Genomic DNA, 19,960 nt, shown 5'->3' with positions numbered 1-19,960 from the left:
ACTTACACAATTCTACCAGGATTAGACAGATTCAGAAAGAACGTTCCCGATGGTGGGGGAGTCCAGAACGAGGGGTCATAGTTTGAGGATAAGGGGTAAACCTTTCAGGGCTGAGGTGAGGAGAAATTACTTCACCCAGAGAGCGGTGAATCTGTGGAATTTGAAGAAGGAATTATATTTGCTCTTGGGGCTAAAGGGATCGAGGGATAAGGGGGAAGGCGGGATCAGGGTATTGAACTTGATGATCAGCCATGATCACAATGATTAGCGGAGCAGGCTCGAAGGGCCGAATGGCCTCCTCCTGTATCTCTGTCTGTTTCTATGTCGGGATTCTATGAACCAGATCCCAAATTAAATTCCTCCCCGCCCCACCCAGATTGGGGAGATTTTCCAAACAGGGAAGAAATTCCCAACACCAGGTCGATGATTGATCCATGAATTGTTGTGTGTTGGCCTCTATCTCTCCAGTGATATCCCATTGACAGAGTTAGAAAGACTGCTCAGAGTGGAGTGTGACAGATTGAAGTGTCGGACTGCACGCGGTGTGAGCTGTCACCTGACCAATATGGAGCTCGCTCTCCAAGTGTCACATCTCCCAATAAATTACTCTCCGCCTCTTCATTCTTTCTCATTCTTTAACTTTACACCTCAACATCTTAACAGAATAATTTCACTGAAATGTGCAGAGTTTATCTGATATGAAACTAGCGATGTGATCATTGACCCAGATTTATTTGTGAGGAAGAATCTAACACGAGACCAAATGTGTAAATGCATCACCCTTTTTATTTCACAGTGAGAATCCATTCCCAGCAGTTTGAAAAACAAAAGACAAACAAAGACTAGAAGACGATGGATTATTTACTGCACCAGACAAACCTGTGAATGGGTCACCTGTTAACGGGAGTCAGATCTGAATCGATCATTTTCTCAGTCACAGATTCAGTCTGTCGATATTCCCAAAGTCAGCTCCCAGTGTGGGTTTGAGGAGATCTGAATGGAAACTTTATTCCACCTTCAGTCTCTGGATTCTAATTTTAGATTGGAATTCTTTCTCCGGTTTAAGGACCAGTTTTAAGCTGCTTCACACCTGGGTCACAAAACTCCCACTTTCACTTTCCTGACCTGGGCCCATCTGTTTCCTGAACTTGGACTGATCTGAGTCAGACCAAACCGGATTGAGAAACAACCTTTTTAATCATCCCCACCACAATGTCCAGTGTTTGATTCTCAGGACTGGCAGGAAAAGGGAATATTTTACTGCCCACACAGGGTGTGGTCTCCATTAGCAGGTTTCTCCAGTGAGTGACGTGTTCTTCCTACAGTGTCCAGTGTCTATTCCACACAGTCTGTTCTCTGGTCCATTCCCATTATATTTCAGAGCACAGGACACAGAACTATTCAAACATTGAAGCAAAATCTTCCCGATGATGTGATGAAAATCTCATTATTTTACAAATGGTGAACACACTGTCTCTTTACAGTTTAAACATTCCCTTGTAATTAAATAATTCCACCTGGAACTAACTCCGAGTGAGAGAGCCCAGGAACAGTCCCACATCTGATCACTCCATGATTTCACATTTAACAGCTTCAATACTCTGTGCTCTGTAACAAATCCCAACTCTTTTCACATCAACTTGAAACATTCTGGGCAGTCTGATGGATAAATATTAATATATTCCATGGCTGTGTGAAGATAGAAAATTCTGGAACTATATCTGACACTAGGACCATCTCAGTCTCAGTCTCACAATTCATTCAAAGCAAGATTACAGAAAAAGCAAATTAGTGCAGTGATTAATCTCCGTTCCCCAGTAGAGGGCCCACCACCCGGTACAATTGAGTTTTGCCCTGTATCTGTGCCGTGTGGAGACGTGTTCAGCAATGAATTTCAGATGTTGAAGGGAGACCTAATTATAAATAATATTAACGGGAAATAGAGAAGGCGGGACTCAGAGACAGTCAAATATATCAGGGCTGGAGTCACATGTACGGTTCACGTGTGGGTGGACGATCACGTGTTTGCTCCACATTTGGTTGGTTAAGTGAGTGGTTAAGAACATGGCAGGTAGAATATGATGTGGTGATGTTTGGGCTCCTTAGTTAAGGGTGGATGAACCGAGTTTAGTGGGAGTGCATTCCCTGTTTATCAGACAGATTACACACTCGAGGGACAGTGTGGGAAGGTGGAGTTCAGGTCGAAGATCAGCCATGATCTTCCTGAATGGTGGAGCGGATTGAAGAGTCTCTGTTTTTATTTAATTTTCACAACAGACATTGCGTTCCCTCAAAAGGTCCTTCTTGAGGGAAGGAGATTAAAACTATGCTCAGTATTCCAGATTAAACCCAATGGAAAGTTAAACAGTTTTAGAATAGAATTAAGCACATCTCACTGTTTGATGCCATGAAAGGTACAGAACCTTCCAGAACACCTTCATTCTCCTGTCTTCGTAAAACCCATTTCCATTAACCCTTGTGTGCTCAAATAACCGATGGCAAAAAATGTGCTATTGAAGGGCTGGTTGTCTTGTTCCAAATCCTTCAGTAATTGAATCACAAGTTCTTCAGTTTGTTGTTCATTAACTTTCTTGTCAAAAGCCCTGCAACAGGATTAAGAACAGAGGATTTAATTTTTATACTTCTGACAAATCCTGTTTGGAAAGCCGGTTGCCGGGACAACAGGGACAGGAGTTGACCATTCAGCCCTTTGAGCTGCCTGCACCAGTCAGTTAGTCCACAGCTGGAGTAAGATCATCGAGAAGCTGGCCAAATGGGCAGGCAAGTGGCAGATAGAGTTTAACACAGAGAAATGTGAGGTGATGCATTTTACAGAGAGGGTGGAGAGAGTCTATCCAGACTTAATGGCTCAGTTCTAAAGAGAGTGCAGTAGCAGAGGGACCTCGGGGTGCCCCCCCCCAGGATAGATTCTCTGCCATTCCGGCGGGAAAAACGCCAGTGTGAGAAACATTCTCCACAATGTAGTGTGCCAAAGTCAGGATGCATGGCACTGCCCACAGAGTTGAGGGTGGAGAGCGCCCACAACCCTGGACCCTGGAGCACCACAGCAGTGGGTTGGGGGAGATTGGGCCCTTGGATCTTCCGTATTATGTGTTCTGGAGGGGGTCCTCCTGCTGGCCTGTTTCTGGGTGACCAATGTTGCTGGAAATCGATCTGCATTTTCAGGAGGTCCACCTTCTTTTGGCAACATGGCTCAGTGTTGTTGGACATCTTTTCAATATGACACCCGGGCAGGAGGGCGGACTACACACCATCCAGGCCTGACCCACAGCTGAAAACAGCGGAAAACACCCAGGTGAATAATTACTGATGGGTGGCAAGATTCAGAGTGTTTTCCGGCAAGAATCCGCAGCAGGAACACTCCACATTCCTGCCCACACCACAGCACTTAGTCTCAAAACGGGAGAATCCCGCCCCAGGCTGATGTTGATACAAGAGCTGACAGAAAGGAACATCAATCCCAATATATCAGTCACTAAACTCACCTAACATAGTACCAAACAGGAGGTCCAGGTTGTAATGTAACTGCTGGATCTGTTGGTTCCGGTGGATTGATGACTTCGGGAACTATCAGGACAAATACACTGAATCTTTGTTGTATTTTGCCATTTTCCAAGTATCCAAAAACTCCCCAAGGTGCAGAGAGAGGAATAACGGTACCTGTAGACAGAGAGACACGACATTTAACTGGGTGATCAGCTTACGGGGAGTAACAAGTTACAGGCGAGGGGGCAGGGTCACTTTGGTGAGATGTGGAAAATGTTGTGATATCACTTTAAGGGAATATGCAAATGAACAAGTAGCCAGGATGTAGAGCAGCACGTGACGAACTAACTCCACCATCAACAACCAAGAAACAAATCGCCCCGAAGCCCTGACAATCGTGGCTGGAGACTTCGACCAGGCCAACCTCAGGAAGGTTCCACCCAAACTCCATCAACATATCTCCTGCTCCACCAGAGGTGCAAACACCCTGGACACTGCTACACGGGCATCAAAGGGGCCGACCGCTCCATTCCCCAACCACACTTTGGCAAATCCGACCACAGGTCGGTATTCCTACTTCCGGCTGACAAACAGCAACTCCAGCGCGCTGAGCCAGTCAGGAAAACCGCGCAGTGCTGGTCCGAGGAATCTGAGGCCATTCTCCACGACTGCTTGTAGTCTGTGGACTGGTCCATATTCAAGGCCCCGGCAGCGAACCTGGACGAATACGCAACCACCGTCACAGACTTCACCAGGAAGTATGTCGAGGACGGTGTAGCAAAGAAGACAATACGGGTATTCCCCAAGCGGAAACCCGGCTCAACCAAAAGGTCCACTCGCTGCTGAGGTCCCGGACGGAGGCGTTCAAGTCTGACCCCCCTGACCTCGATAAGAAATCCAGGTACGACGTACGGAAAGCCATTGGGGATGCAAAAAGACAATACCACATGAAACCAGAGTCCCAGGCCAACGACACTCACCCACGGCGACTATGGCCGGGCCTACACAAGATGACAGGCTATAAAGCAAGGCCGGGCGGAATATCTGGGGCTGGAGCATCTCTACTCGAGGAACTGAACAGGTTCAATGCCCGCTTTGAGCAGTCAGCCAATGTATCAGTGCCTCCCGCCCCAACAGCCCTGGACACACCCGTACCCACTATTACAGCCTCAGGGGTAAGAGCTGCCTTCTTGAAAGTGAATCCGCGGAAAGCGACGAGCCCCGACGGAGTCCCTGGGCGAGCACTCAGAGCCTGCGCAGACCAGCTGGCGAGTGTATTCGCAGATATCTTCACCACCTCACTCCCCCGCTCTGAGGTCCCCACCTCCTTCACGAAGACCACCACAATACCAGCACCAAAGAAGAACAAGGTAGCCTGCCTCAACGACTACCGACCGGTGGCCCTGACGTCTGTTATCATGAAATGCTTCGAGCGGCTAGTCATGAGACGGATCCCTGCCAGCCTCCCAGACGGTCTCGATCCACTGCAGTTCGCCGATCACCGCAACCGGTCCACAGCAGATGCTGTTTCCCTGGCTCTGCAATCAACACTCGAACACCTCGACAACAAGGACACCTGTGTAAGACTGCTATTCATCGACTACAGCTCCGCCTTCAACACCATTCTCCCAACAAGACTAATAACCAAACTCCGCAACCTTGGACTTGACCCCTCCCTGTGCAGCTGGAGCCTCGACTTCCTCACCAACAGACCCCAATCTGTCAGGATAGGTAACAGCACCTCCTCCACAATAGTCCCCAACACCGGGGCCCCGCAAGGATGTGTGCTCAGTCCTCTACTGTACTCCCTGCACACACACGGCTGTGCGGCAAGATTTAACTCCAACTCAATCTGGAAGTTTGCGGATGATACGACTGTGGTGGGCCGTATCTCAAACAACGACGAATCAGACTACAGGAGGGAGATCACTTGGTTGCATAGTGTACCGAAAACACCCTCTCTAAATGTTGGGAAGACCAAGGAACTGATCAGCGACTTCAGGAAGCTCAGCACGGCACACACTCCCATCTGCATCAATGGCTCAGAAGGGGAGATGGTCGATAGCTTTAAGTTCCTGGGGTTCACCGTCACCAATACTCTGTCCTGGTCCACTCACGTTGATGCAACAGTCAAGAAAGCCCAAAAACGTGTCTACTTCCTACGGAAGCTAAAGAAATTCAGCATATCTGCATCAACTCTCACAAACGTCTCCAGATGTGCGATAGAGAGCATCCTATCCAGCTGCATCACAGCCTGGTATGGAAACTGCTCGGCCCAAGATCGCAAGAAACTGCAGAGTGTGGTGAACTCCGCCCAACGCATCACACCAGCTTGCCACCCCCCACATTGATTCTGTCTACACCTCCCGCTGCCTCAGGAAGGCAGACAGCATTATCAGAGACCCCTCCCACCCAGGCATTGCCTCCTTCCAGACCCTTCCATCAGGCAGAAGGTACAGAACTCTGAAGACCGGCACATCCAGACATAGAAACAGCTTCTTCCCCACAGCTACCAGACTCCTCAACGACTCCCCCTCGGACTGATCTGTTCCCTGTAAGAACACTGTTCACGACGCCCTATGCTGCTCTTGTTTGGCCTTGTTCTGCACTGTAACCAATCACTATTTGTTGATGTATCATTTGTTCCCCTGGCCGCAGAAAACTACTTTTCACTGTACTGAGTAACATGTGACAATAAATATCAATCAACCAATCAATGGATCAATTCTGGATCCGTGCTGCCGTCCCCTTCCATCACATGAGTTGAAATTTTGCGAACAGTTTATTGTAAAAATGGTAAATTGTCAAACTCGTTTTGAAAGTTTACATATATAACATCAACTGGACATCGTCAACCACCATTAACCATTAAACATTCACCCTCAACCACCATTAACCATTAAACATTCACCCTCAATCACCATAAACCATTAAACATTCACCCTCAACCACCATTAACCATTAAACATTCACCATCAACCACCATTAGCCATTAAACATTCACCCTCAACCACCATTAACCATTAAACATTCACCCTCAACCACCATAAACCATTAAACATTCACCTTCAACCACCATTAACCATTAAACATTCACCCTCAACCATCATTAACCATTAAACATTCACCCTCAACCACCATTAACCATTAAACATTCACCCACAACCACCATTAACCATTAATTATTCACCCTCAACCACCATTAACCATTAAACATTCACCCTCAACCACCATAAACCATTAAACATTCACCCTCAACCACCATTAACCATTAAACATTCACCCTCAACCACCATTAACCATTAAATAACTGGACGCAGCTAGTTACACAGGATTTCTCTTTAACAAGGTAGAATTTCCTGTCACTGAGTCTCAGACAGGAGCCAGCATTCCCGCAGCATCCACTGAGCTGAGAGAGATGCAGTTTCTCAGCTTCCACAAGGGTTCATGTCGACTCCAAGAGCGGGTTCATGCCTGACAAGGAGCCTTTATTACACTCGGGAAATTCAGCAACCACAGCTGGAATCTCACTCGCAGCACAGGTGGGAAACCTTCCCGGATTCTGGAAACATAAAGCCTGAAGGTATCAAAGAAGTAGGGCTCAGGGGATCATGGGATATGGGGGGAAGGCGGGAACTTGATGGTCAGCCATGATGATAATGAATGGCGGAGCAGGCTCGAGGGGCCGAATGGCCTCCTCCTGCTTCTATTTTCTCGGTTTGTTTCTATGTGTGTAAGTAGCCCAAATAGCGCCTCAACCCACTAGTCACATGTGAGCGAGGAACGCTCTGGGATTGACAATTCTTTGCTCAGTGTGTCAGTCTGTACAGAAAGTTTCAAACGTGACAGGTTAAAGAGTGAGTGGCTGTTTTATAATCTGTTGTTACTTTGAAGGAACATCTGACATACCTGCAACATTCCCACAACGTGCATAACTGAATAGTTTCTCCTGACCGATCGCCAGCGCACTTTCAATATCCACGGCATCAACTTCAGTTTGAACCCATCGGCAAAATCCGAATTCGAACTCATCATAATTCTAAAACAAGAAAATAAAATCCATTACCATGTGACACAACTGAACTCGCACCAAAACACATCAGTGTTGAGGGGACTGTCCTCGTTCCCAGGTGTGGGAGCAGTATTCATGTCCTGCATGGACTGACCTGGTAAAAGGGTTTGGAATTTTTGATGGGAGTCTTGGCATCACCACTTCCAGATTGATTTTCCTGACCCCCTCATGCACTCTTTCAACTTTAGAGTTATCCTGCCCATTGGGCCTCACACCTTCCCCTTGGGCTTTCAATGAAACAAATGTGGAGAATGTTCTGGAAGGCCATCGACACTGAATCATGTCCAGTAATTGTGTTTCCCTTTGGCTGTTTTACCACATTATTGAAACAGAAAGGTTTCAATGGGTTAGGAATTGGTCCTCGTATCCAGGCACTAATCCAGGATGAAAATAAAACAATGTCATTGGACCATAAGAAATAGGAGCTGGAATAGGCCCAATAACTCCTCAAGCCTTTTTTTTAGAAAATATTTTATTGAAGCATTTGTAATTTTCACAATTTAACATATTGACATTTCTAAAACAATCGCGCGGGTTGACGCACAAAATACCCCCTAAAAGAACAAACAATAAACCACGTCCCCCTCTTCTCCCGCCCTGTCCCCAATTACCCGGAGACTAAGCTCCCTGTCCTTATTTAACATTCCCCTGCCTTCTGTTTTCCTCCCCTCCCCCCCTTTTCCCTTTCCCCCTTACTGCTGACGTTCAATGTTTGTCAAAGAAATCGATGAACGGCTGCCCACTCCGGGCCAATCCCTGTATTGATCCTCTCAGAGCGAACTTGATTTTCTCCAGACTGAGAAACTCTACCATATCGCTGACCCACACTCGTGACTTCGGAGGCTCCGAGTCCCTCCATCTCAGCAAGATCCGTCTCCGGGACACCAGGGAGGAGGAGGCCAGAATATCAGCCTCCCTCCCCCCCCCCCTTTGCCCCCGGATCCTCCGACACCCCAAATATTGTTAATTCTGGACTCAGAGTTACCCTACCTTCCCGGACTTCGACATAACATCCGCAAATCCCTGGCAGATTTCCCTCAGTTTCGGACATGCCCAAAACATATGGACATGGTTGGCCAGGCTACCCCCACACCGCCCACATCTGTCCTCCACCTCCTCGAAGAACCTACTCATCCGGGCTACCGTTATGTGGGCCCTGTGGACGACCTTGAACTGAACCAAGCTGAGTCTAGCTCAGGACGAGGATGCATTCACCCTTTTCAAAGCTTTTCCCACAGTTCAGTTCCCAGCTCCCCTCCTAGCTCCTCTTCCCACTTCCTCTTCACCTCTCTGACAGGGGCCCCTTCCCACCCTAACAATTCCCTGTATATCTCCGAAATCTTCCCACTCCAATCCCTGTTTTTGACAGCACTTTATCCTGTAGTCCCCTCAGGGGGAGGCGAGGAAAGCTTGGGACCTGCCTCCGTACAAAGTCCCGCACTTGAAGATACCGAAACCCGTTCCCACCCGGCAAATCAAACTCCTGCTCTAATGTCTCCAAGGTCGGGAATCCCTCCTGGATGAATAGATCCCCAAACCTCTCAATCCCTGCCTGCTGATATACCTTAAAGCCCCCATCCAGCCCCCCCGGGACAAACCGGGGATTGTCACAGATCGGTGACCACACTGATGCCCCCTCCAGTCTCATATGCTGCCTCCATTGCCCCCACACCCTCAGGGCTGCCACCACCACAGGGCTTGAGGAGTACCGAGCCGGCGAGATCGCAGGGTTTAGATCAAAGATACATTTTATAATCCAAGCGAAATAAAGGTTACTTTATGAGAATGCCATAAAAACATAATAACTGTGAGAAAGAGAATATAAACCCAGAGACCAGAGCAGGAACTACCAGAACTCAGAGAGAACTCAGAGAGAGAGAGAACCTTACTCGGTGACGGGAAAGCACCATCGGGGGACCGAGCAACCCAGAGAAACTAGCAGAAGATCCAAAATTAACTGATTGTCAAGAAAGACTTAAAGTCTGAAACTGGTCCCCACAAGACAAGACCTTTTTTGCCTTTCTAAAAAAAGTAATTTAATCTTTTTTAACTAGAATGTAAAGTTAAGCTCAAGTTGTTAACCTGAAAGAGTGGTTATTATTACCATTTTGAAAGTTTACTGTACTTTACTTAGCAAGCTGGACCTGTAGGTAAGCTCCTAGGTGGTAAGTAAATAAAATTCTTCTCTGAAGATACAGGTTATGCCGGGGGATAACTTGAAACATTAGTTTGACCCGAATAGCACCCGCTTAAGTCTGCACAGGAGTCAGGGAGTTCAAATCCCTGCTCACCAGTTAGAATATATTGACCCGGGCATCACGGTGGCACAGTGGGTTAGCACTGCTGCATCACGGCGCTGAGGTCCCGGGTTCGATCCCGGCTCTGGGTCACTGTCCGTGTGGAGTTTGCACGTTCTCCCCGTGTCTGTGTGGGTTTCACCCCCACAACCCAAAACTGTGCAAGCTAGGTGGATTGGCCACGCTAAATTGCCCCTTAATTGGAAAAAATGAATTGGGTACTCTAAAATCTAAAATCTAAAATCTAAAATCTAAAAAATTGTCTAATAAAAAAGAATATATTGACCCTTTTCTGGTATCGAGGGAAATTCTAAGAATAGTGGTGAGGTAAAAACTACACTCCCCAGGAATTGATTCATGCCCTCCTCCCCATCCGGGGGTTCCGACTCGTATAGCTGGCTATACAATTCCCGGGACCCCCCCGACACGAGCTTCTTTTCGTGCTGCTTTCTGCGAGACTCTCAGATCACGAGTAGATGTCACTTCCTGCTAGTGACATCACAGGGTTAACCCTTCACAGGACCTGTCCGAATATACTCCATTATACTACACCCCGAGGAACCTGGAATCCTAAATTTACCTTGTTATCTTGTCTGTTTCAATGAGATCGCTCTCATTCTCCTAAATTCCAGAGAGTTCCCGACAATATGATTCCTTTCAGTATTGGACAACTCTGTGACCCAGGAATCAACCCAGTGAATCTTCACTGCATCATCTCCAAGGAATGGACGTCCTGTTTTGGATCCGGTGCGAGCGTGCGTACCCTGGTCGAGGCCAGAGTGGGCCTCCAGGACTGGCAGTGCCAGGTGGCGGGGGAGTCTCAGGGATTACCCGCACCCTAGTCCCATGGAGATGCCTGGGGGCCACCGGGCACCCCGAGGGAGGAGGAGGTGCTGGGCCCGTGCCGGAGACACCCACAGGGGAGGTATCAGAACACCGCAGCCCCAGACTCCACCCCTCCTGTCCCTGGAGCCTCCAGTGGGCAGCAGGCAGAACAGGCCGGCACCACACCACCTGGGACACACGGGCAGGAGCCGGGCCCATCCAGGCCCGATCGCCGCAGAAGGCACCCGCCAACCGGGACCCAGGTGGCAGGGCGGGAATCACAGCAGGGCCTCCTCCACTCCTGCTGTACCGTCTGGGGAACTATCTAGACGCAGTGTTAGGGCTGGAAGGCCAGAACGTTAGACACCAGTTAAGTTGGCACGGGTGCAGGGCACAGTTTCGAGTTAGGGTCTCGGGTTTTCACATTAAACACCAGTTCACACCGTTCCAACCGGCCTCGGTGCTCTGTCAGGGTGTGAGGGGTGGGCTGGTCTGGGCGGGCCACAGACGAGGTGCGGTGGGGGGGGGGAATGGGCGGATGTTGTGGGTGGCGAGGGCTCCCCACGGTACACTCCCCCCCCACCCCCCACCTCCCACCCCACCGACCGTGTGATGGACTGGCCAGCTGGCATGCAGGGTTCACCCAGGTGGAAGGTGCGACCGTGGGCATGAGGCAGACATTGTCAAACGATGTGGAGCACGGAGCTCATGGCAGAGCGGGCTGTCATCACCCTCCATCCCATGGCTCCGACCCGCTGTTACTGCCAACCCAGGGCCCCCAGCTCGGAGCGCCGCAGGTATGTATCACCGAGCGGCAGGCGGGGGATGTGGGGGCCTGGGGGTGGGATGCGGTGTCCGTGCCCCAGGACAGATTCCCCCCCCCGTCTAGTTGGTGAACATGGAGACGATCAGTCCCGTGCCCATTGGCCCCGGTGCACACGTCGTGCGGCCCCCTGAGCTGCCCATTGCAGGGGACCCGGGGGGGGGGGCTCACTGTCACAGGGGTCTCTGTGGGGGGGGGTCTCACTGTCACAGGGGTCTGTGTGGGGGGGGTCTCACTGTCACAGGGGTCTCTGGGGGGGGGTCTCACTGTCACAAAGGTCTCCGTGGGGGGGGTCTCACTGTCACAGGGATCTGTGGGGGGGGGTTTCACTGTCACAGGGGTCTCTGGGGGGGGGGGGCTCACTGTCACAGGGGTCTCTGGGGGGGGGGCTCACTGTCACAGGGGTCTCTGGGGGGGGGGCTCACTGTCACAGGGGTCTCTGGGGGGGGGGTTTCACTGTCACAGGGGTCTCTGGGGGGGGGTCTCACTGTCACAAAGGTCTCCGTGGGGGGGGGGCTCACTGTCACAGGGGTCTCTGTGGGGGGGGGGTCTCACTGTCACAGGGGTCTCTGTGGGGGGGGGGGGCTCACTGTCACAGGGGTCTCTGTGGGGGGGGTCTCCCTATCACAGGGGTCTCAGTGGGGGGGTCTCACTGTCACAGGGATCTCTGTGGGGGGGGGGGCTCACTGTCACAGGGGTCTCTGTGGGGGGGGGGCTCACTGTCACAGGGGTCTCTGTGGGGGGGGGGGCTCACTGTCACAGGGGTCTCTGTGGGGGGGGGTCTCACTGTCACAGGGGTCTCTGTGGGGGGGGGGCTCACTGTCACAGGGGTCTCTCTGTGGGGGGGGGCTCACTGTCACAGGGGTCTCTGTGGGGGGGGGTCTCCCTATCACAGGGGTCTCAGTGGGGGGGTCTCACTGTCACAGGGATCTCTGTGGGGGGGGGGGCTCACTGTCACAGGGGTCTCTGTGGGGGGGGGGGGCTCACTGTCACAGGGGTCTCTGTGGGGGGGGGCTCACTGTCACAGGGGTCTCTGTGGGGGGGGGGTCTCACTGTCACAGGGGTCTCTGTGGGGGGGGGGCTCACTGTCACAGGGGTCTCTGTGGGGGGGGGGCTCACTGTCACAGGGGTCTCTGTGGGGGGGTCTCCATGTCACAGGGGTCTCTGTGAGGGTCTCTCTATCACAGGGGTCGCTATGGGGGGGTCTTCCTATCACACGGGTCTCTGTGGGGGGGGTCTCCCTATCACAGGGGTCTCTGTGGGGGGGGGGGCTTTCCCTATCACAGGGGTCTCTGTGGGGGGGGGATCTCCCTATCACAGGGGTCTCTGTGGGTGTCTCCCTATCACAGGGGTCTCTGTGGGGGTCTCCCTATCACAGGGGTCTCTGTGGGGGGTTCTATCTATCACAGGGGTCTCTGTGGGGGGGTCTCCCTATCGCAGGGGTCTCTGTGGGGGGGGCTTTCCCTATCACAGGGGTCTCTGTGGGGGGGGGATCTCCCTATCACAGGGGTCTCTGTGGGGGTCTCCCTATCACAGGGGTCTCTGTGGGGGGTTCTATCTATCACAGGGGTCTCTGTGGGGGGGTCTCCATGTCACAGGGGTCTCTGTGGGGGGTTCTATCTATCACAGGGGTCTCTGTGGGGGGGGTCTCCCTATCACAGGGGTCTCTGTGGGGTGGGTCTCCCTATCACAGGGGTCTCTGTGGGGGGGTCTCCCTATCACAGGGGTCTCTGTGGGGGGGGCTTTCCCTATCACAGGGGTCTCTGTGGGGGGGATCTCCCTATCACAGGGGTCTCTGTGGGGGTCTCACTATCACAGGGGTCTCTGTGGGGTGGGTCTCCCTATCACAGGGGTCTCTGTGGGGGGGGGGGTCCCCTTATCACAGGGGTCTCTGTGGGGGTCTTCATATCACAGGGGTCTCTGTGGAGGGGCCTCCCTATCACAGGGGTCTCTATGGGGGGGCTCCCTATCACAGGGGTCTCTGTGGGCGGGGGGAAGTCTCCCTATCACAGGAGCCTCTGTGTGGGGGGGGTCTCTGTATCAGAGGGTTCTCTGTGGGGGGGTCTCCCTATCACAGGGGTCTCTGTGGGGGGGTCTCCCTTTCACAGGGGTCTCTGTGTGGAGGTCTCCCTATCACAGGGGTCTCTGTGGGGGGGTCTCCATATCACAGGGGTCTCTGTGGGGGGGTCTTCCTATCACAGGGGTCTCTGTGGGGGCGGTCTCCCTATCACAGGGGTCTCTGTGGGGGGGGGATCTCCCTATCACAGGGGTCTCTGTGGGGGGGGGGATCTCCCTATCACAGGGGTCTCTGTGGGGGTCTCCATATCACAGGGGTCTCTGTGGGGGTGGTCTCCCTATCACAGGGGTCTCTGTGAGGGGGGATCTCCCTATCACAGGGGTCTCTGTGGGGGTCTCCCTATCGCAGGGGTCTCTGTGGAGGGGTCTCCCTATCACAGGGGTCTCTTTGGGGGGGAAGTGGCTCCCTATCACAGGGGTCTCTGTGGGTGGGGGGAAGTCTCCCTATCACAGGGGACACTGTGGGAGGGGGGTCTCCCTATCATAGGGGTCTCTGTGGGGGAGGGGGTCTCTGTATCACAGGGATCTCTGTGGGGGGGGGTCCCCCTATCACAGGGGTCTCTGTGTGGGGGTATCCCTATTACAGGGGTCTCTGTGGGGGGGTCTCCCTATTACAGGGGTCTCAGTGGGGGGATCTCCCTATCACAGGGGCCTCTGTGGGGGGGGGGTCTCCCTATTACAGGGGTCACTGTGGGGGGGTCTCCATATCACAGGGGTCTCTGGGGGGGGGCGGTCACCCTATCACAGGGGTCTCTGTGGGGGGATCTCCCGATCACAGGGGCCTCTGTGGGGGGGGGGGGGGGTCTCCCTATTACAGGGGTCTCAGTGGGGGGGTCTCCCTATCACAGGGGTCTCTGTGTGGGGGGGTCTCCGTATCACAGGGTCTCTGTGGGGGGGGGTCTCCTTATCACAGGGGTCTCTGTGGGGAAGTCTCCCTATCACAGGGGTCTTTGTGCGGGTATCCCTATCACAGGGGTCTCAGTGGGGGGGGTCTGCCTATCACAGGGGTCTCTGTGGGGAAGTCTCCCTATCATGGGGGTCTTTGTGCGGTTCTCCCTATCACAGGGGCCTCTGTGGGGAAGTCTCCCTATCATGGGGGTCTTTGTGCGGTTCTCCCTATCACAGGGGTCTCTGTGGGGAAGTCTCCCTATCATGGGGGTCTTTGTGCGGTTCTCCCTATCACAGGGGTCTCTGTTCGGGGGTCTCCCTATCACGGGGTCTCTGTGGGGGTCTCACTATCACAGACGTCTCTGTGGGGGGGGGTCTCCCTATCACAGGGGTCTCTGTGGGGGGGGGGTCTCCCTATCACAGGGATCTCTGTGGGGGGGTCTCCCTGTCACGGGGTCTCAGTGGGGGGTCTCCCTATCACTGGGGTCTCTATGGGGGAGTCTCCCTATCACAGGGGTCTCTGTGGGGGAGTCTCCCTATCACAGGGGTCTCTGTGTGGGGGTCTCCCTATCACAGGGGTCTCTGTGGGGGGGTCTCCCTATCACGGGGTCTCTGTGGGGGTCTCACTATCACAGAGGTCTCTGTGGGGGGGGGGTCTCCCTATCACAGGGGTCTCTGTGGGGGTCTCCCTATCTCGGGGTCTCTGTGGGGGGTGTGTCTCCCTATCACAGGGGTCTCTGTGGGGGTCTCCCTATCACGGGGTCTCTGTGGGGGGGGGGTCTCCCTATCACAGGGGTCTCTGTGGGGATCTCCCTATCACGGGGTCTCTGTGGGGGGAGTCTCCCTATCACAGGGGTCTCTGTGGGGGTCTCCCTATCACGGGGTCTCTGTGGGGGGGGGTCTCCCTATCACAGGGGTCTCTGTGGGGGGTTCTCCCTATCACGGGGGTCTCTGTGGGGGGGGGTCTTCCTATCACAGGGGTCTCTGTGGGGGTCTCCTTATCATGGGGTCTCTGTGGGGGGGTCTCCCTATCACAGGGGTCTCTGTGGGGGGGTCTCCCTATCACGGGGGTCTCTGTGGGGGGGGTCTCCCTATCACAGGTGTCTCAGTGGGGGGGGTCTCCTTATCACAGGGGTCTCTGTGGGGGGTCTCCCTATCACGGGCGTCTCTGTGGGGGTCTCCCTATCACAGGGGTCTTTGTGCGGGTCTCCCTATCACAGGGGTCTCAGTGGGGGGGTCTCCCTATCACAGGGGTCTCTGTGGGGAAGTCTCCCTATCATGGGGGTCTTTGTGCGGTTCTCCCTATCACAGGGGTCTCTGTTCGGGGGTCTCCCTATCACGGGGTCTCTGTGGGGGTCTCACTATCACAGACGTCTCTGTGGGGAGGGGGTCTCCCTATCACAGGGGTCTCTGTGGGGGGGTCTCCCTATCACAGGGGTCTCTGTGGGGTGGGGGTCTCCCTATCACGGGGTCTCAGTGGGGGGTCTCCCTATCACTGGGGTCTCTATGGGGGGGTCTCCCTATCACAGGGATCTCTGTGGGGGGTCTCCCTATCACGGGGTCTCTGTGGGGAGGGGGGGGTCTCCCTATCACAGGGGTCTCTGTGGGGTGGGTCTCCCTATCACAGGGGTCTCTGTGGGGTGGGTCTCCTTATCACAGGGGTCTCTGTGGGGGGGTCTCCCTATCACGGGCGTCTCTGTGGGGGGGGTCTCCCTATCACAGGGTCTCTGTGGGGTCTCCCTATCACAGGGGTCCCTGGGCAGTTGTACCACCCCTGTTGTTGTGGGTTGGGGGGGGGGCACACACACAATCCGGTGTGTGGGGGCTGCTTTCTGGGGTGTAGGGTGGGGGTCTGGTGTGAGGGGAGTGGGTTTGAGCTTCGGATGGGCTCAGATGGCTTCACAGCTCCAGGGTCCCAGGTTCGATTCCCCGCTGGGTCACTGTCTGTGTGGAGTCTGCACCTTCTCCCCGTGTCTGTGTGGGATTCCTCCAGGTGCTCCAGGGGCCAAGGGGGCAACGTCACGGGAGGGCCACGATGGTGGAGACCACGGCCGGGATTCCAAGGAGGAGGTAGGGGTCGGCGTGGGGGGGACGTCAGAGATGTCGCGACGGCACTGCCGCGGCTGTGGGAGGGGCCTTTGCCGGGGAGGAGGCCGCCCAGGGTAGGGAGGGTGGGGTCGGATATGGTGTCGGGGGGGTCAGTGGTTGGGGTGGGGCGGAGTGGGGAGTGTCGGGGATGGGGGGTGGGGAGCGTTGTGGAGGGGTCGAGGGTAGGCGGGTGGGGAGTGTCGGGGAGGGGTCGGGGTGGTGAGTGTCGGGGAGGGGTCGAGGGTAGGCGGGTGGGGAGTGTCGGGGAGGGGTCGGGGGTGGTGAGTGTCGGGGAGGGGTCGGGGTGGGGGCATGGGGAGTGTCGGGGGGGGGATCGGGGGTGGGGAGTGTCGGGGAGGGGTCGAGGGTAGGCGGGTGGGGAGTGTCGGGGAGGGGTCGGGGTGGGGAGTGTCGGGGAGGGGTCGAGGGTAGGCGGGTGGGGAGTGTCGGGGAGGGGTCGGGAGGGGGGAGTGTCAGGGAGGGGTCGGGGGTGGGGAGTGTCGGGGAGGGGTCGGGGTGGGGAGTGTCAGGGAGGAGTCGGGGTGGGGGTTGTGGGGGAGTGTCAGGGAGGGGTCGGGGTGGGGGGTGGGGAGTGTCAGGGAGGGGTAGGGGGTGTGGGGGGAGTGTTGTGGAGGGGTCGGGTCTGGGGTGGAGTGTCGGGGAGGGGTCGGGGTGGTGGGAGTGGGGAGTGTTGGGGAGGGGTCGGGGGTGGGGAGTGTCGGGGAGGGGTCGGGGTGGGGGGAGTGTCGGGGAGGGGTCGGGAGGGGGGAGTGTCGGGGAGGGGTCGGGGGTGGGGAGTGTCGGGGAGGGGTCGGGGTGGGGAGTGTCGGGGACGGGGAGCGGGTGGGGAGTTTCGGGGTGGGGTCGAGGTGGGGAGTGTCGGGGAGGGGTCGGGGGTGGGGTATGTCGGGGAGGGGTCGGGGGAGGGGGGAGTGTCGGGGAGGGTTCGGGGTGGGGGTGGGGAGTGTCGGGGAGGGGTCGGGGGTGGGGAGTGTCGGGGAGGGGTCGGGGTGGAGAGTGTCGGGGACGGGGAGGGGGTGGGGAGTTTCGGGGTGGGGTCGAGGTGGGGAGTGTCGGGGAGGGGTCGGGGATGGGGTGTGTCGGGGAGGGGTCGGGGGAGGGGGGAGTGTCGGGGAGGGTTCGGGGTGGGGGTGGGGAGTGTCGGGGATGGATCGGGGTGGGGAACGTCTGGGAGGGGTCGGGGTGCGGAGTGTCAGGGAGGAGTCGGGGTGGGGGTTGTGGGGGAGTGTCAGGGAGGGGTCGGGGTGGGGGGTGGGGAGTGTCAGGGAGGGGTAGGGGGTGTGGGGGGAGTGTTGTGGAGGGATCGGGTCTGGGGTGGAGTGTCGGGAAGGGGTCGGGTGGGGGGAGTGTCAGGGAGGGGTCGGGGTGGTGGGAGTGGGGAGTGTCGGGGAGGGGTCGGAGTTCGGGAGAGTGTCGGGGAGGGGTCGGGGTGGGGGGAGTGGGGAGTGTTGGGGAGGGGTCGGAGGTGGGGAGAGTGTCGGGGAGGGGTTGGGGTGGGGGGAGTGGGGAGTGTCGGGGAGGGGTCGGGGTGGGGGGAGTGGGGAGTGTTGGGGAGGGGTCGGGTCTGGGGTGGAGTGTCGGGAAGGGGTTGGGTGGGGGGGTGGGGGGTTGGGGGGGGCGTTGTTGAGGGGTCGGGGGTGAGGGGTAGGGGGTGTGGGGAGTGTTGGGGAGTGGTCGGGGTGGGGGTGGAGTGTCGGGGAGGGGTCGGGGTGGGGGAGTGGAGTGTCGGGGAGGGGTCGGAGGTGGGGGTGGTGAGTGCCGGGGAGGGGTCGGAGGTGGGGGGTGGGGAGTGTCAGGGAGGGGTAGGGGGTGTGGGGGGAGTGTTGGGGAGAGTTTCGGGTTCGGGGTTGGGAGGGTGTCGGGGAGGGGACGGGGGTGGGGGGGTGCGGGGAGTGTTGGGGAGGGGTCGAGCGTGGGGCGTCACGGTAGCACAGTGGTTAGCACTGTTGCTACACCGCGCCAGGGTCCCAGGTTCGATTCCCGGCTTGGATCACTGTCTGTGCGGAGTCTGCACGTTCTCCCCGTGTCTGCGTGGGTTTCCTCCGGGTGCTCCGGTTTCCGCCCACAAGTCCCGAAAGACGTGCTGTTGGTGAATTGGACATTCTGAATTCTCCCTCTGTGACCCGAACAGGCGCCGGAATGTGGCGACGAGGGGATTTACACAGTAACCTCATTGCAGTGTTAATGTAAAAACCTACTTGTGACACTAATAATGATTATTATTATTATCCTGTCCATGCCCCTCATAATCTTGTCCACCTCGATCAGATCGCCCCTCAGTCTTCTCTGCTCCAGCGAAAATATTAACCTGCCCTCTGCCTTCAGAGACCACCCTCAGCTTCCTGCCTCTCAGCCAATTGTGGGTCCAATGTGTCTCTTTGCCTTGGGTGCCATGGGCCCTGACTGGATCAGTCTGCCACGAGGGACCCTATCAAAAGCCTGGCTAAAGCCCATATCGACCACTCCAAATGCATTCCCCTCATCAACACTCCTGCTCACCGCCTCAAATAATTCAACTGTATTTGTCAAGAAAGACCTTCCACGCTGACTATCCCTGATTAATCCGTGTCTAAAGTACAGATAGATTCTGCTCCTCAGAATACTTTCCTGATCCCAGCCTTGAATTTAGAAACCATTAACTGTGTGAGTGCCGGGTCCCGGGATGTGTGAACCTCCCGGGGCAGATATTTCACTGTTTATTCCAGTTCACACACTCAGCATTGACAACACTCCCTGCCTGAGTCAGACAGATGTTTGACAGTAAAGAGAGTAAAGGGGACTCGACCCAAAAACACAGGCATTAAATAATTTCCACTGGTACAAATATTACAGAATGCAGTAAACTCTGAACTATACTCACCTTGTCCTTAATGATGACTTCGGGTTTAAGGCATTCCTCTTGTTCACAGAGTTCGATCATCTCGTCTACCGCATCCTGTGCAGCGAGTTGGTTCCAGAAGAGGACACACACGGTTAAGACGATTCTCAGCATCTTGGTGTCGGTACAGGTCACTGGTGAATTCACTGAATGCCCCTCAGCACCTTCAGCTCGATGTGCAGTTTGAGCAGAGAGCTCAGGGATTTTTATACAGTTTTTAGTGGATGATTTTGAATAAAGTTTAGCTACGGGAACATCAGACGTTGAAGAAACGCCCCAGCTGATTAACTATGGAAATATTTTTTGGTGTTTTGACCACAGCCTGGAATTTAGAAACCATTTAGAAATTACTTGCGGCACGGTATCACAGTGGTTAGCACTGTTGCTTCAGTGCTCCAGTGTCCATGGTTCGATTCCCGGCTTGGGTCACTGTCTGTGTGGAGTCTGCACGTTCTCCCCGTGTCTGCGTGGGTTTCCTCCGGGTG

The 19,960-nt window shown here is 55.1% G+C and overlaps 1 protein-coding gene across 1 annotated transcript; it reads right to left on the bottom strand.

Annotated features, from left to right (window-relative positions):
* Nucleotides 1-768: 768 nt before the first annotated feature.
* On the bottom strand, nt 769-19,658 carry LOC140411768 (heme-binding protein 2-like). Its single transcript, XM_072500751.1, has 4 exons — nt 19,458-19,658; nt 7,417-7,546; nt 3,507-3,681; nt 769-2,603 (listed from the first exon to the last, which is right to left on the bottom strand). The coding sequence occupies exons 1-4, from the start codon at nt 19,587-19,589 to the stop codon at nt 2,438-2,440; spliced, it is 603 nt and encodes a 200-aa protein (XP_072356852.1). The 5' UTR covers nt 19,590-19,658; the 3' UTR covers nt 769-2,437.
* Nucleotides 19,659-19,960: the final 302 nt, after the last annotated feature.

This window comes from Scyliorhinus torazame, chromosome 4 (assembly GCF_047496885.1).
Source record: "Scyliorhinus torazame isolate Kashiwa2021f chromosome 4, sScyTor2.1, whole genome shotgun sequence".
Taxonomy (NCBI): Eukaryota; Metazoa; Chordata; class Chondrichthyes; order Carcharhiniformes; family Scyliorhinidae; genus Scyliorhinus; species Scyliorhinus torazame.
This window is presented reverse-complemented; position numbering and strand designations above follow the sequence as displayed.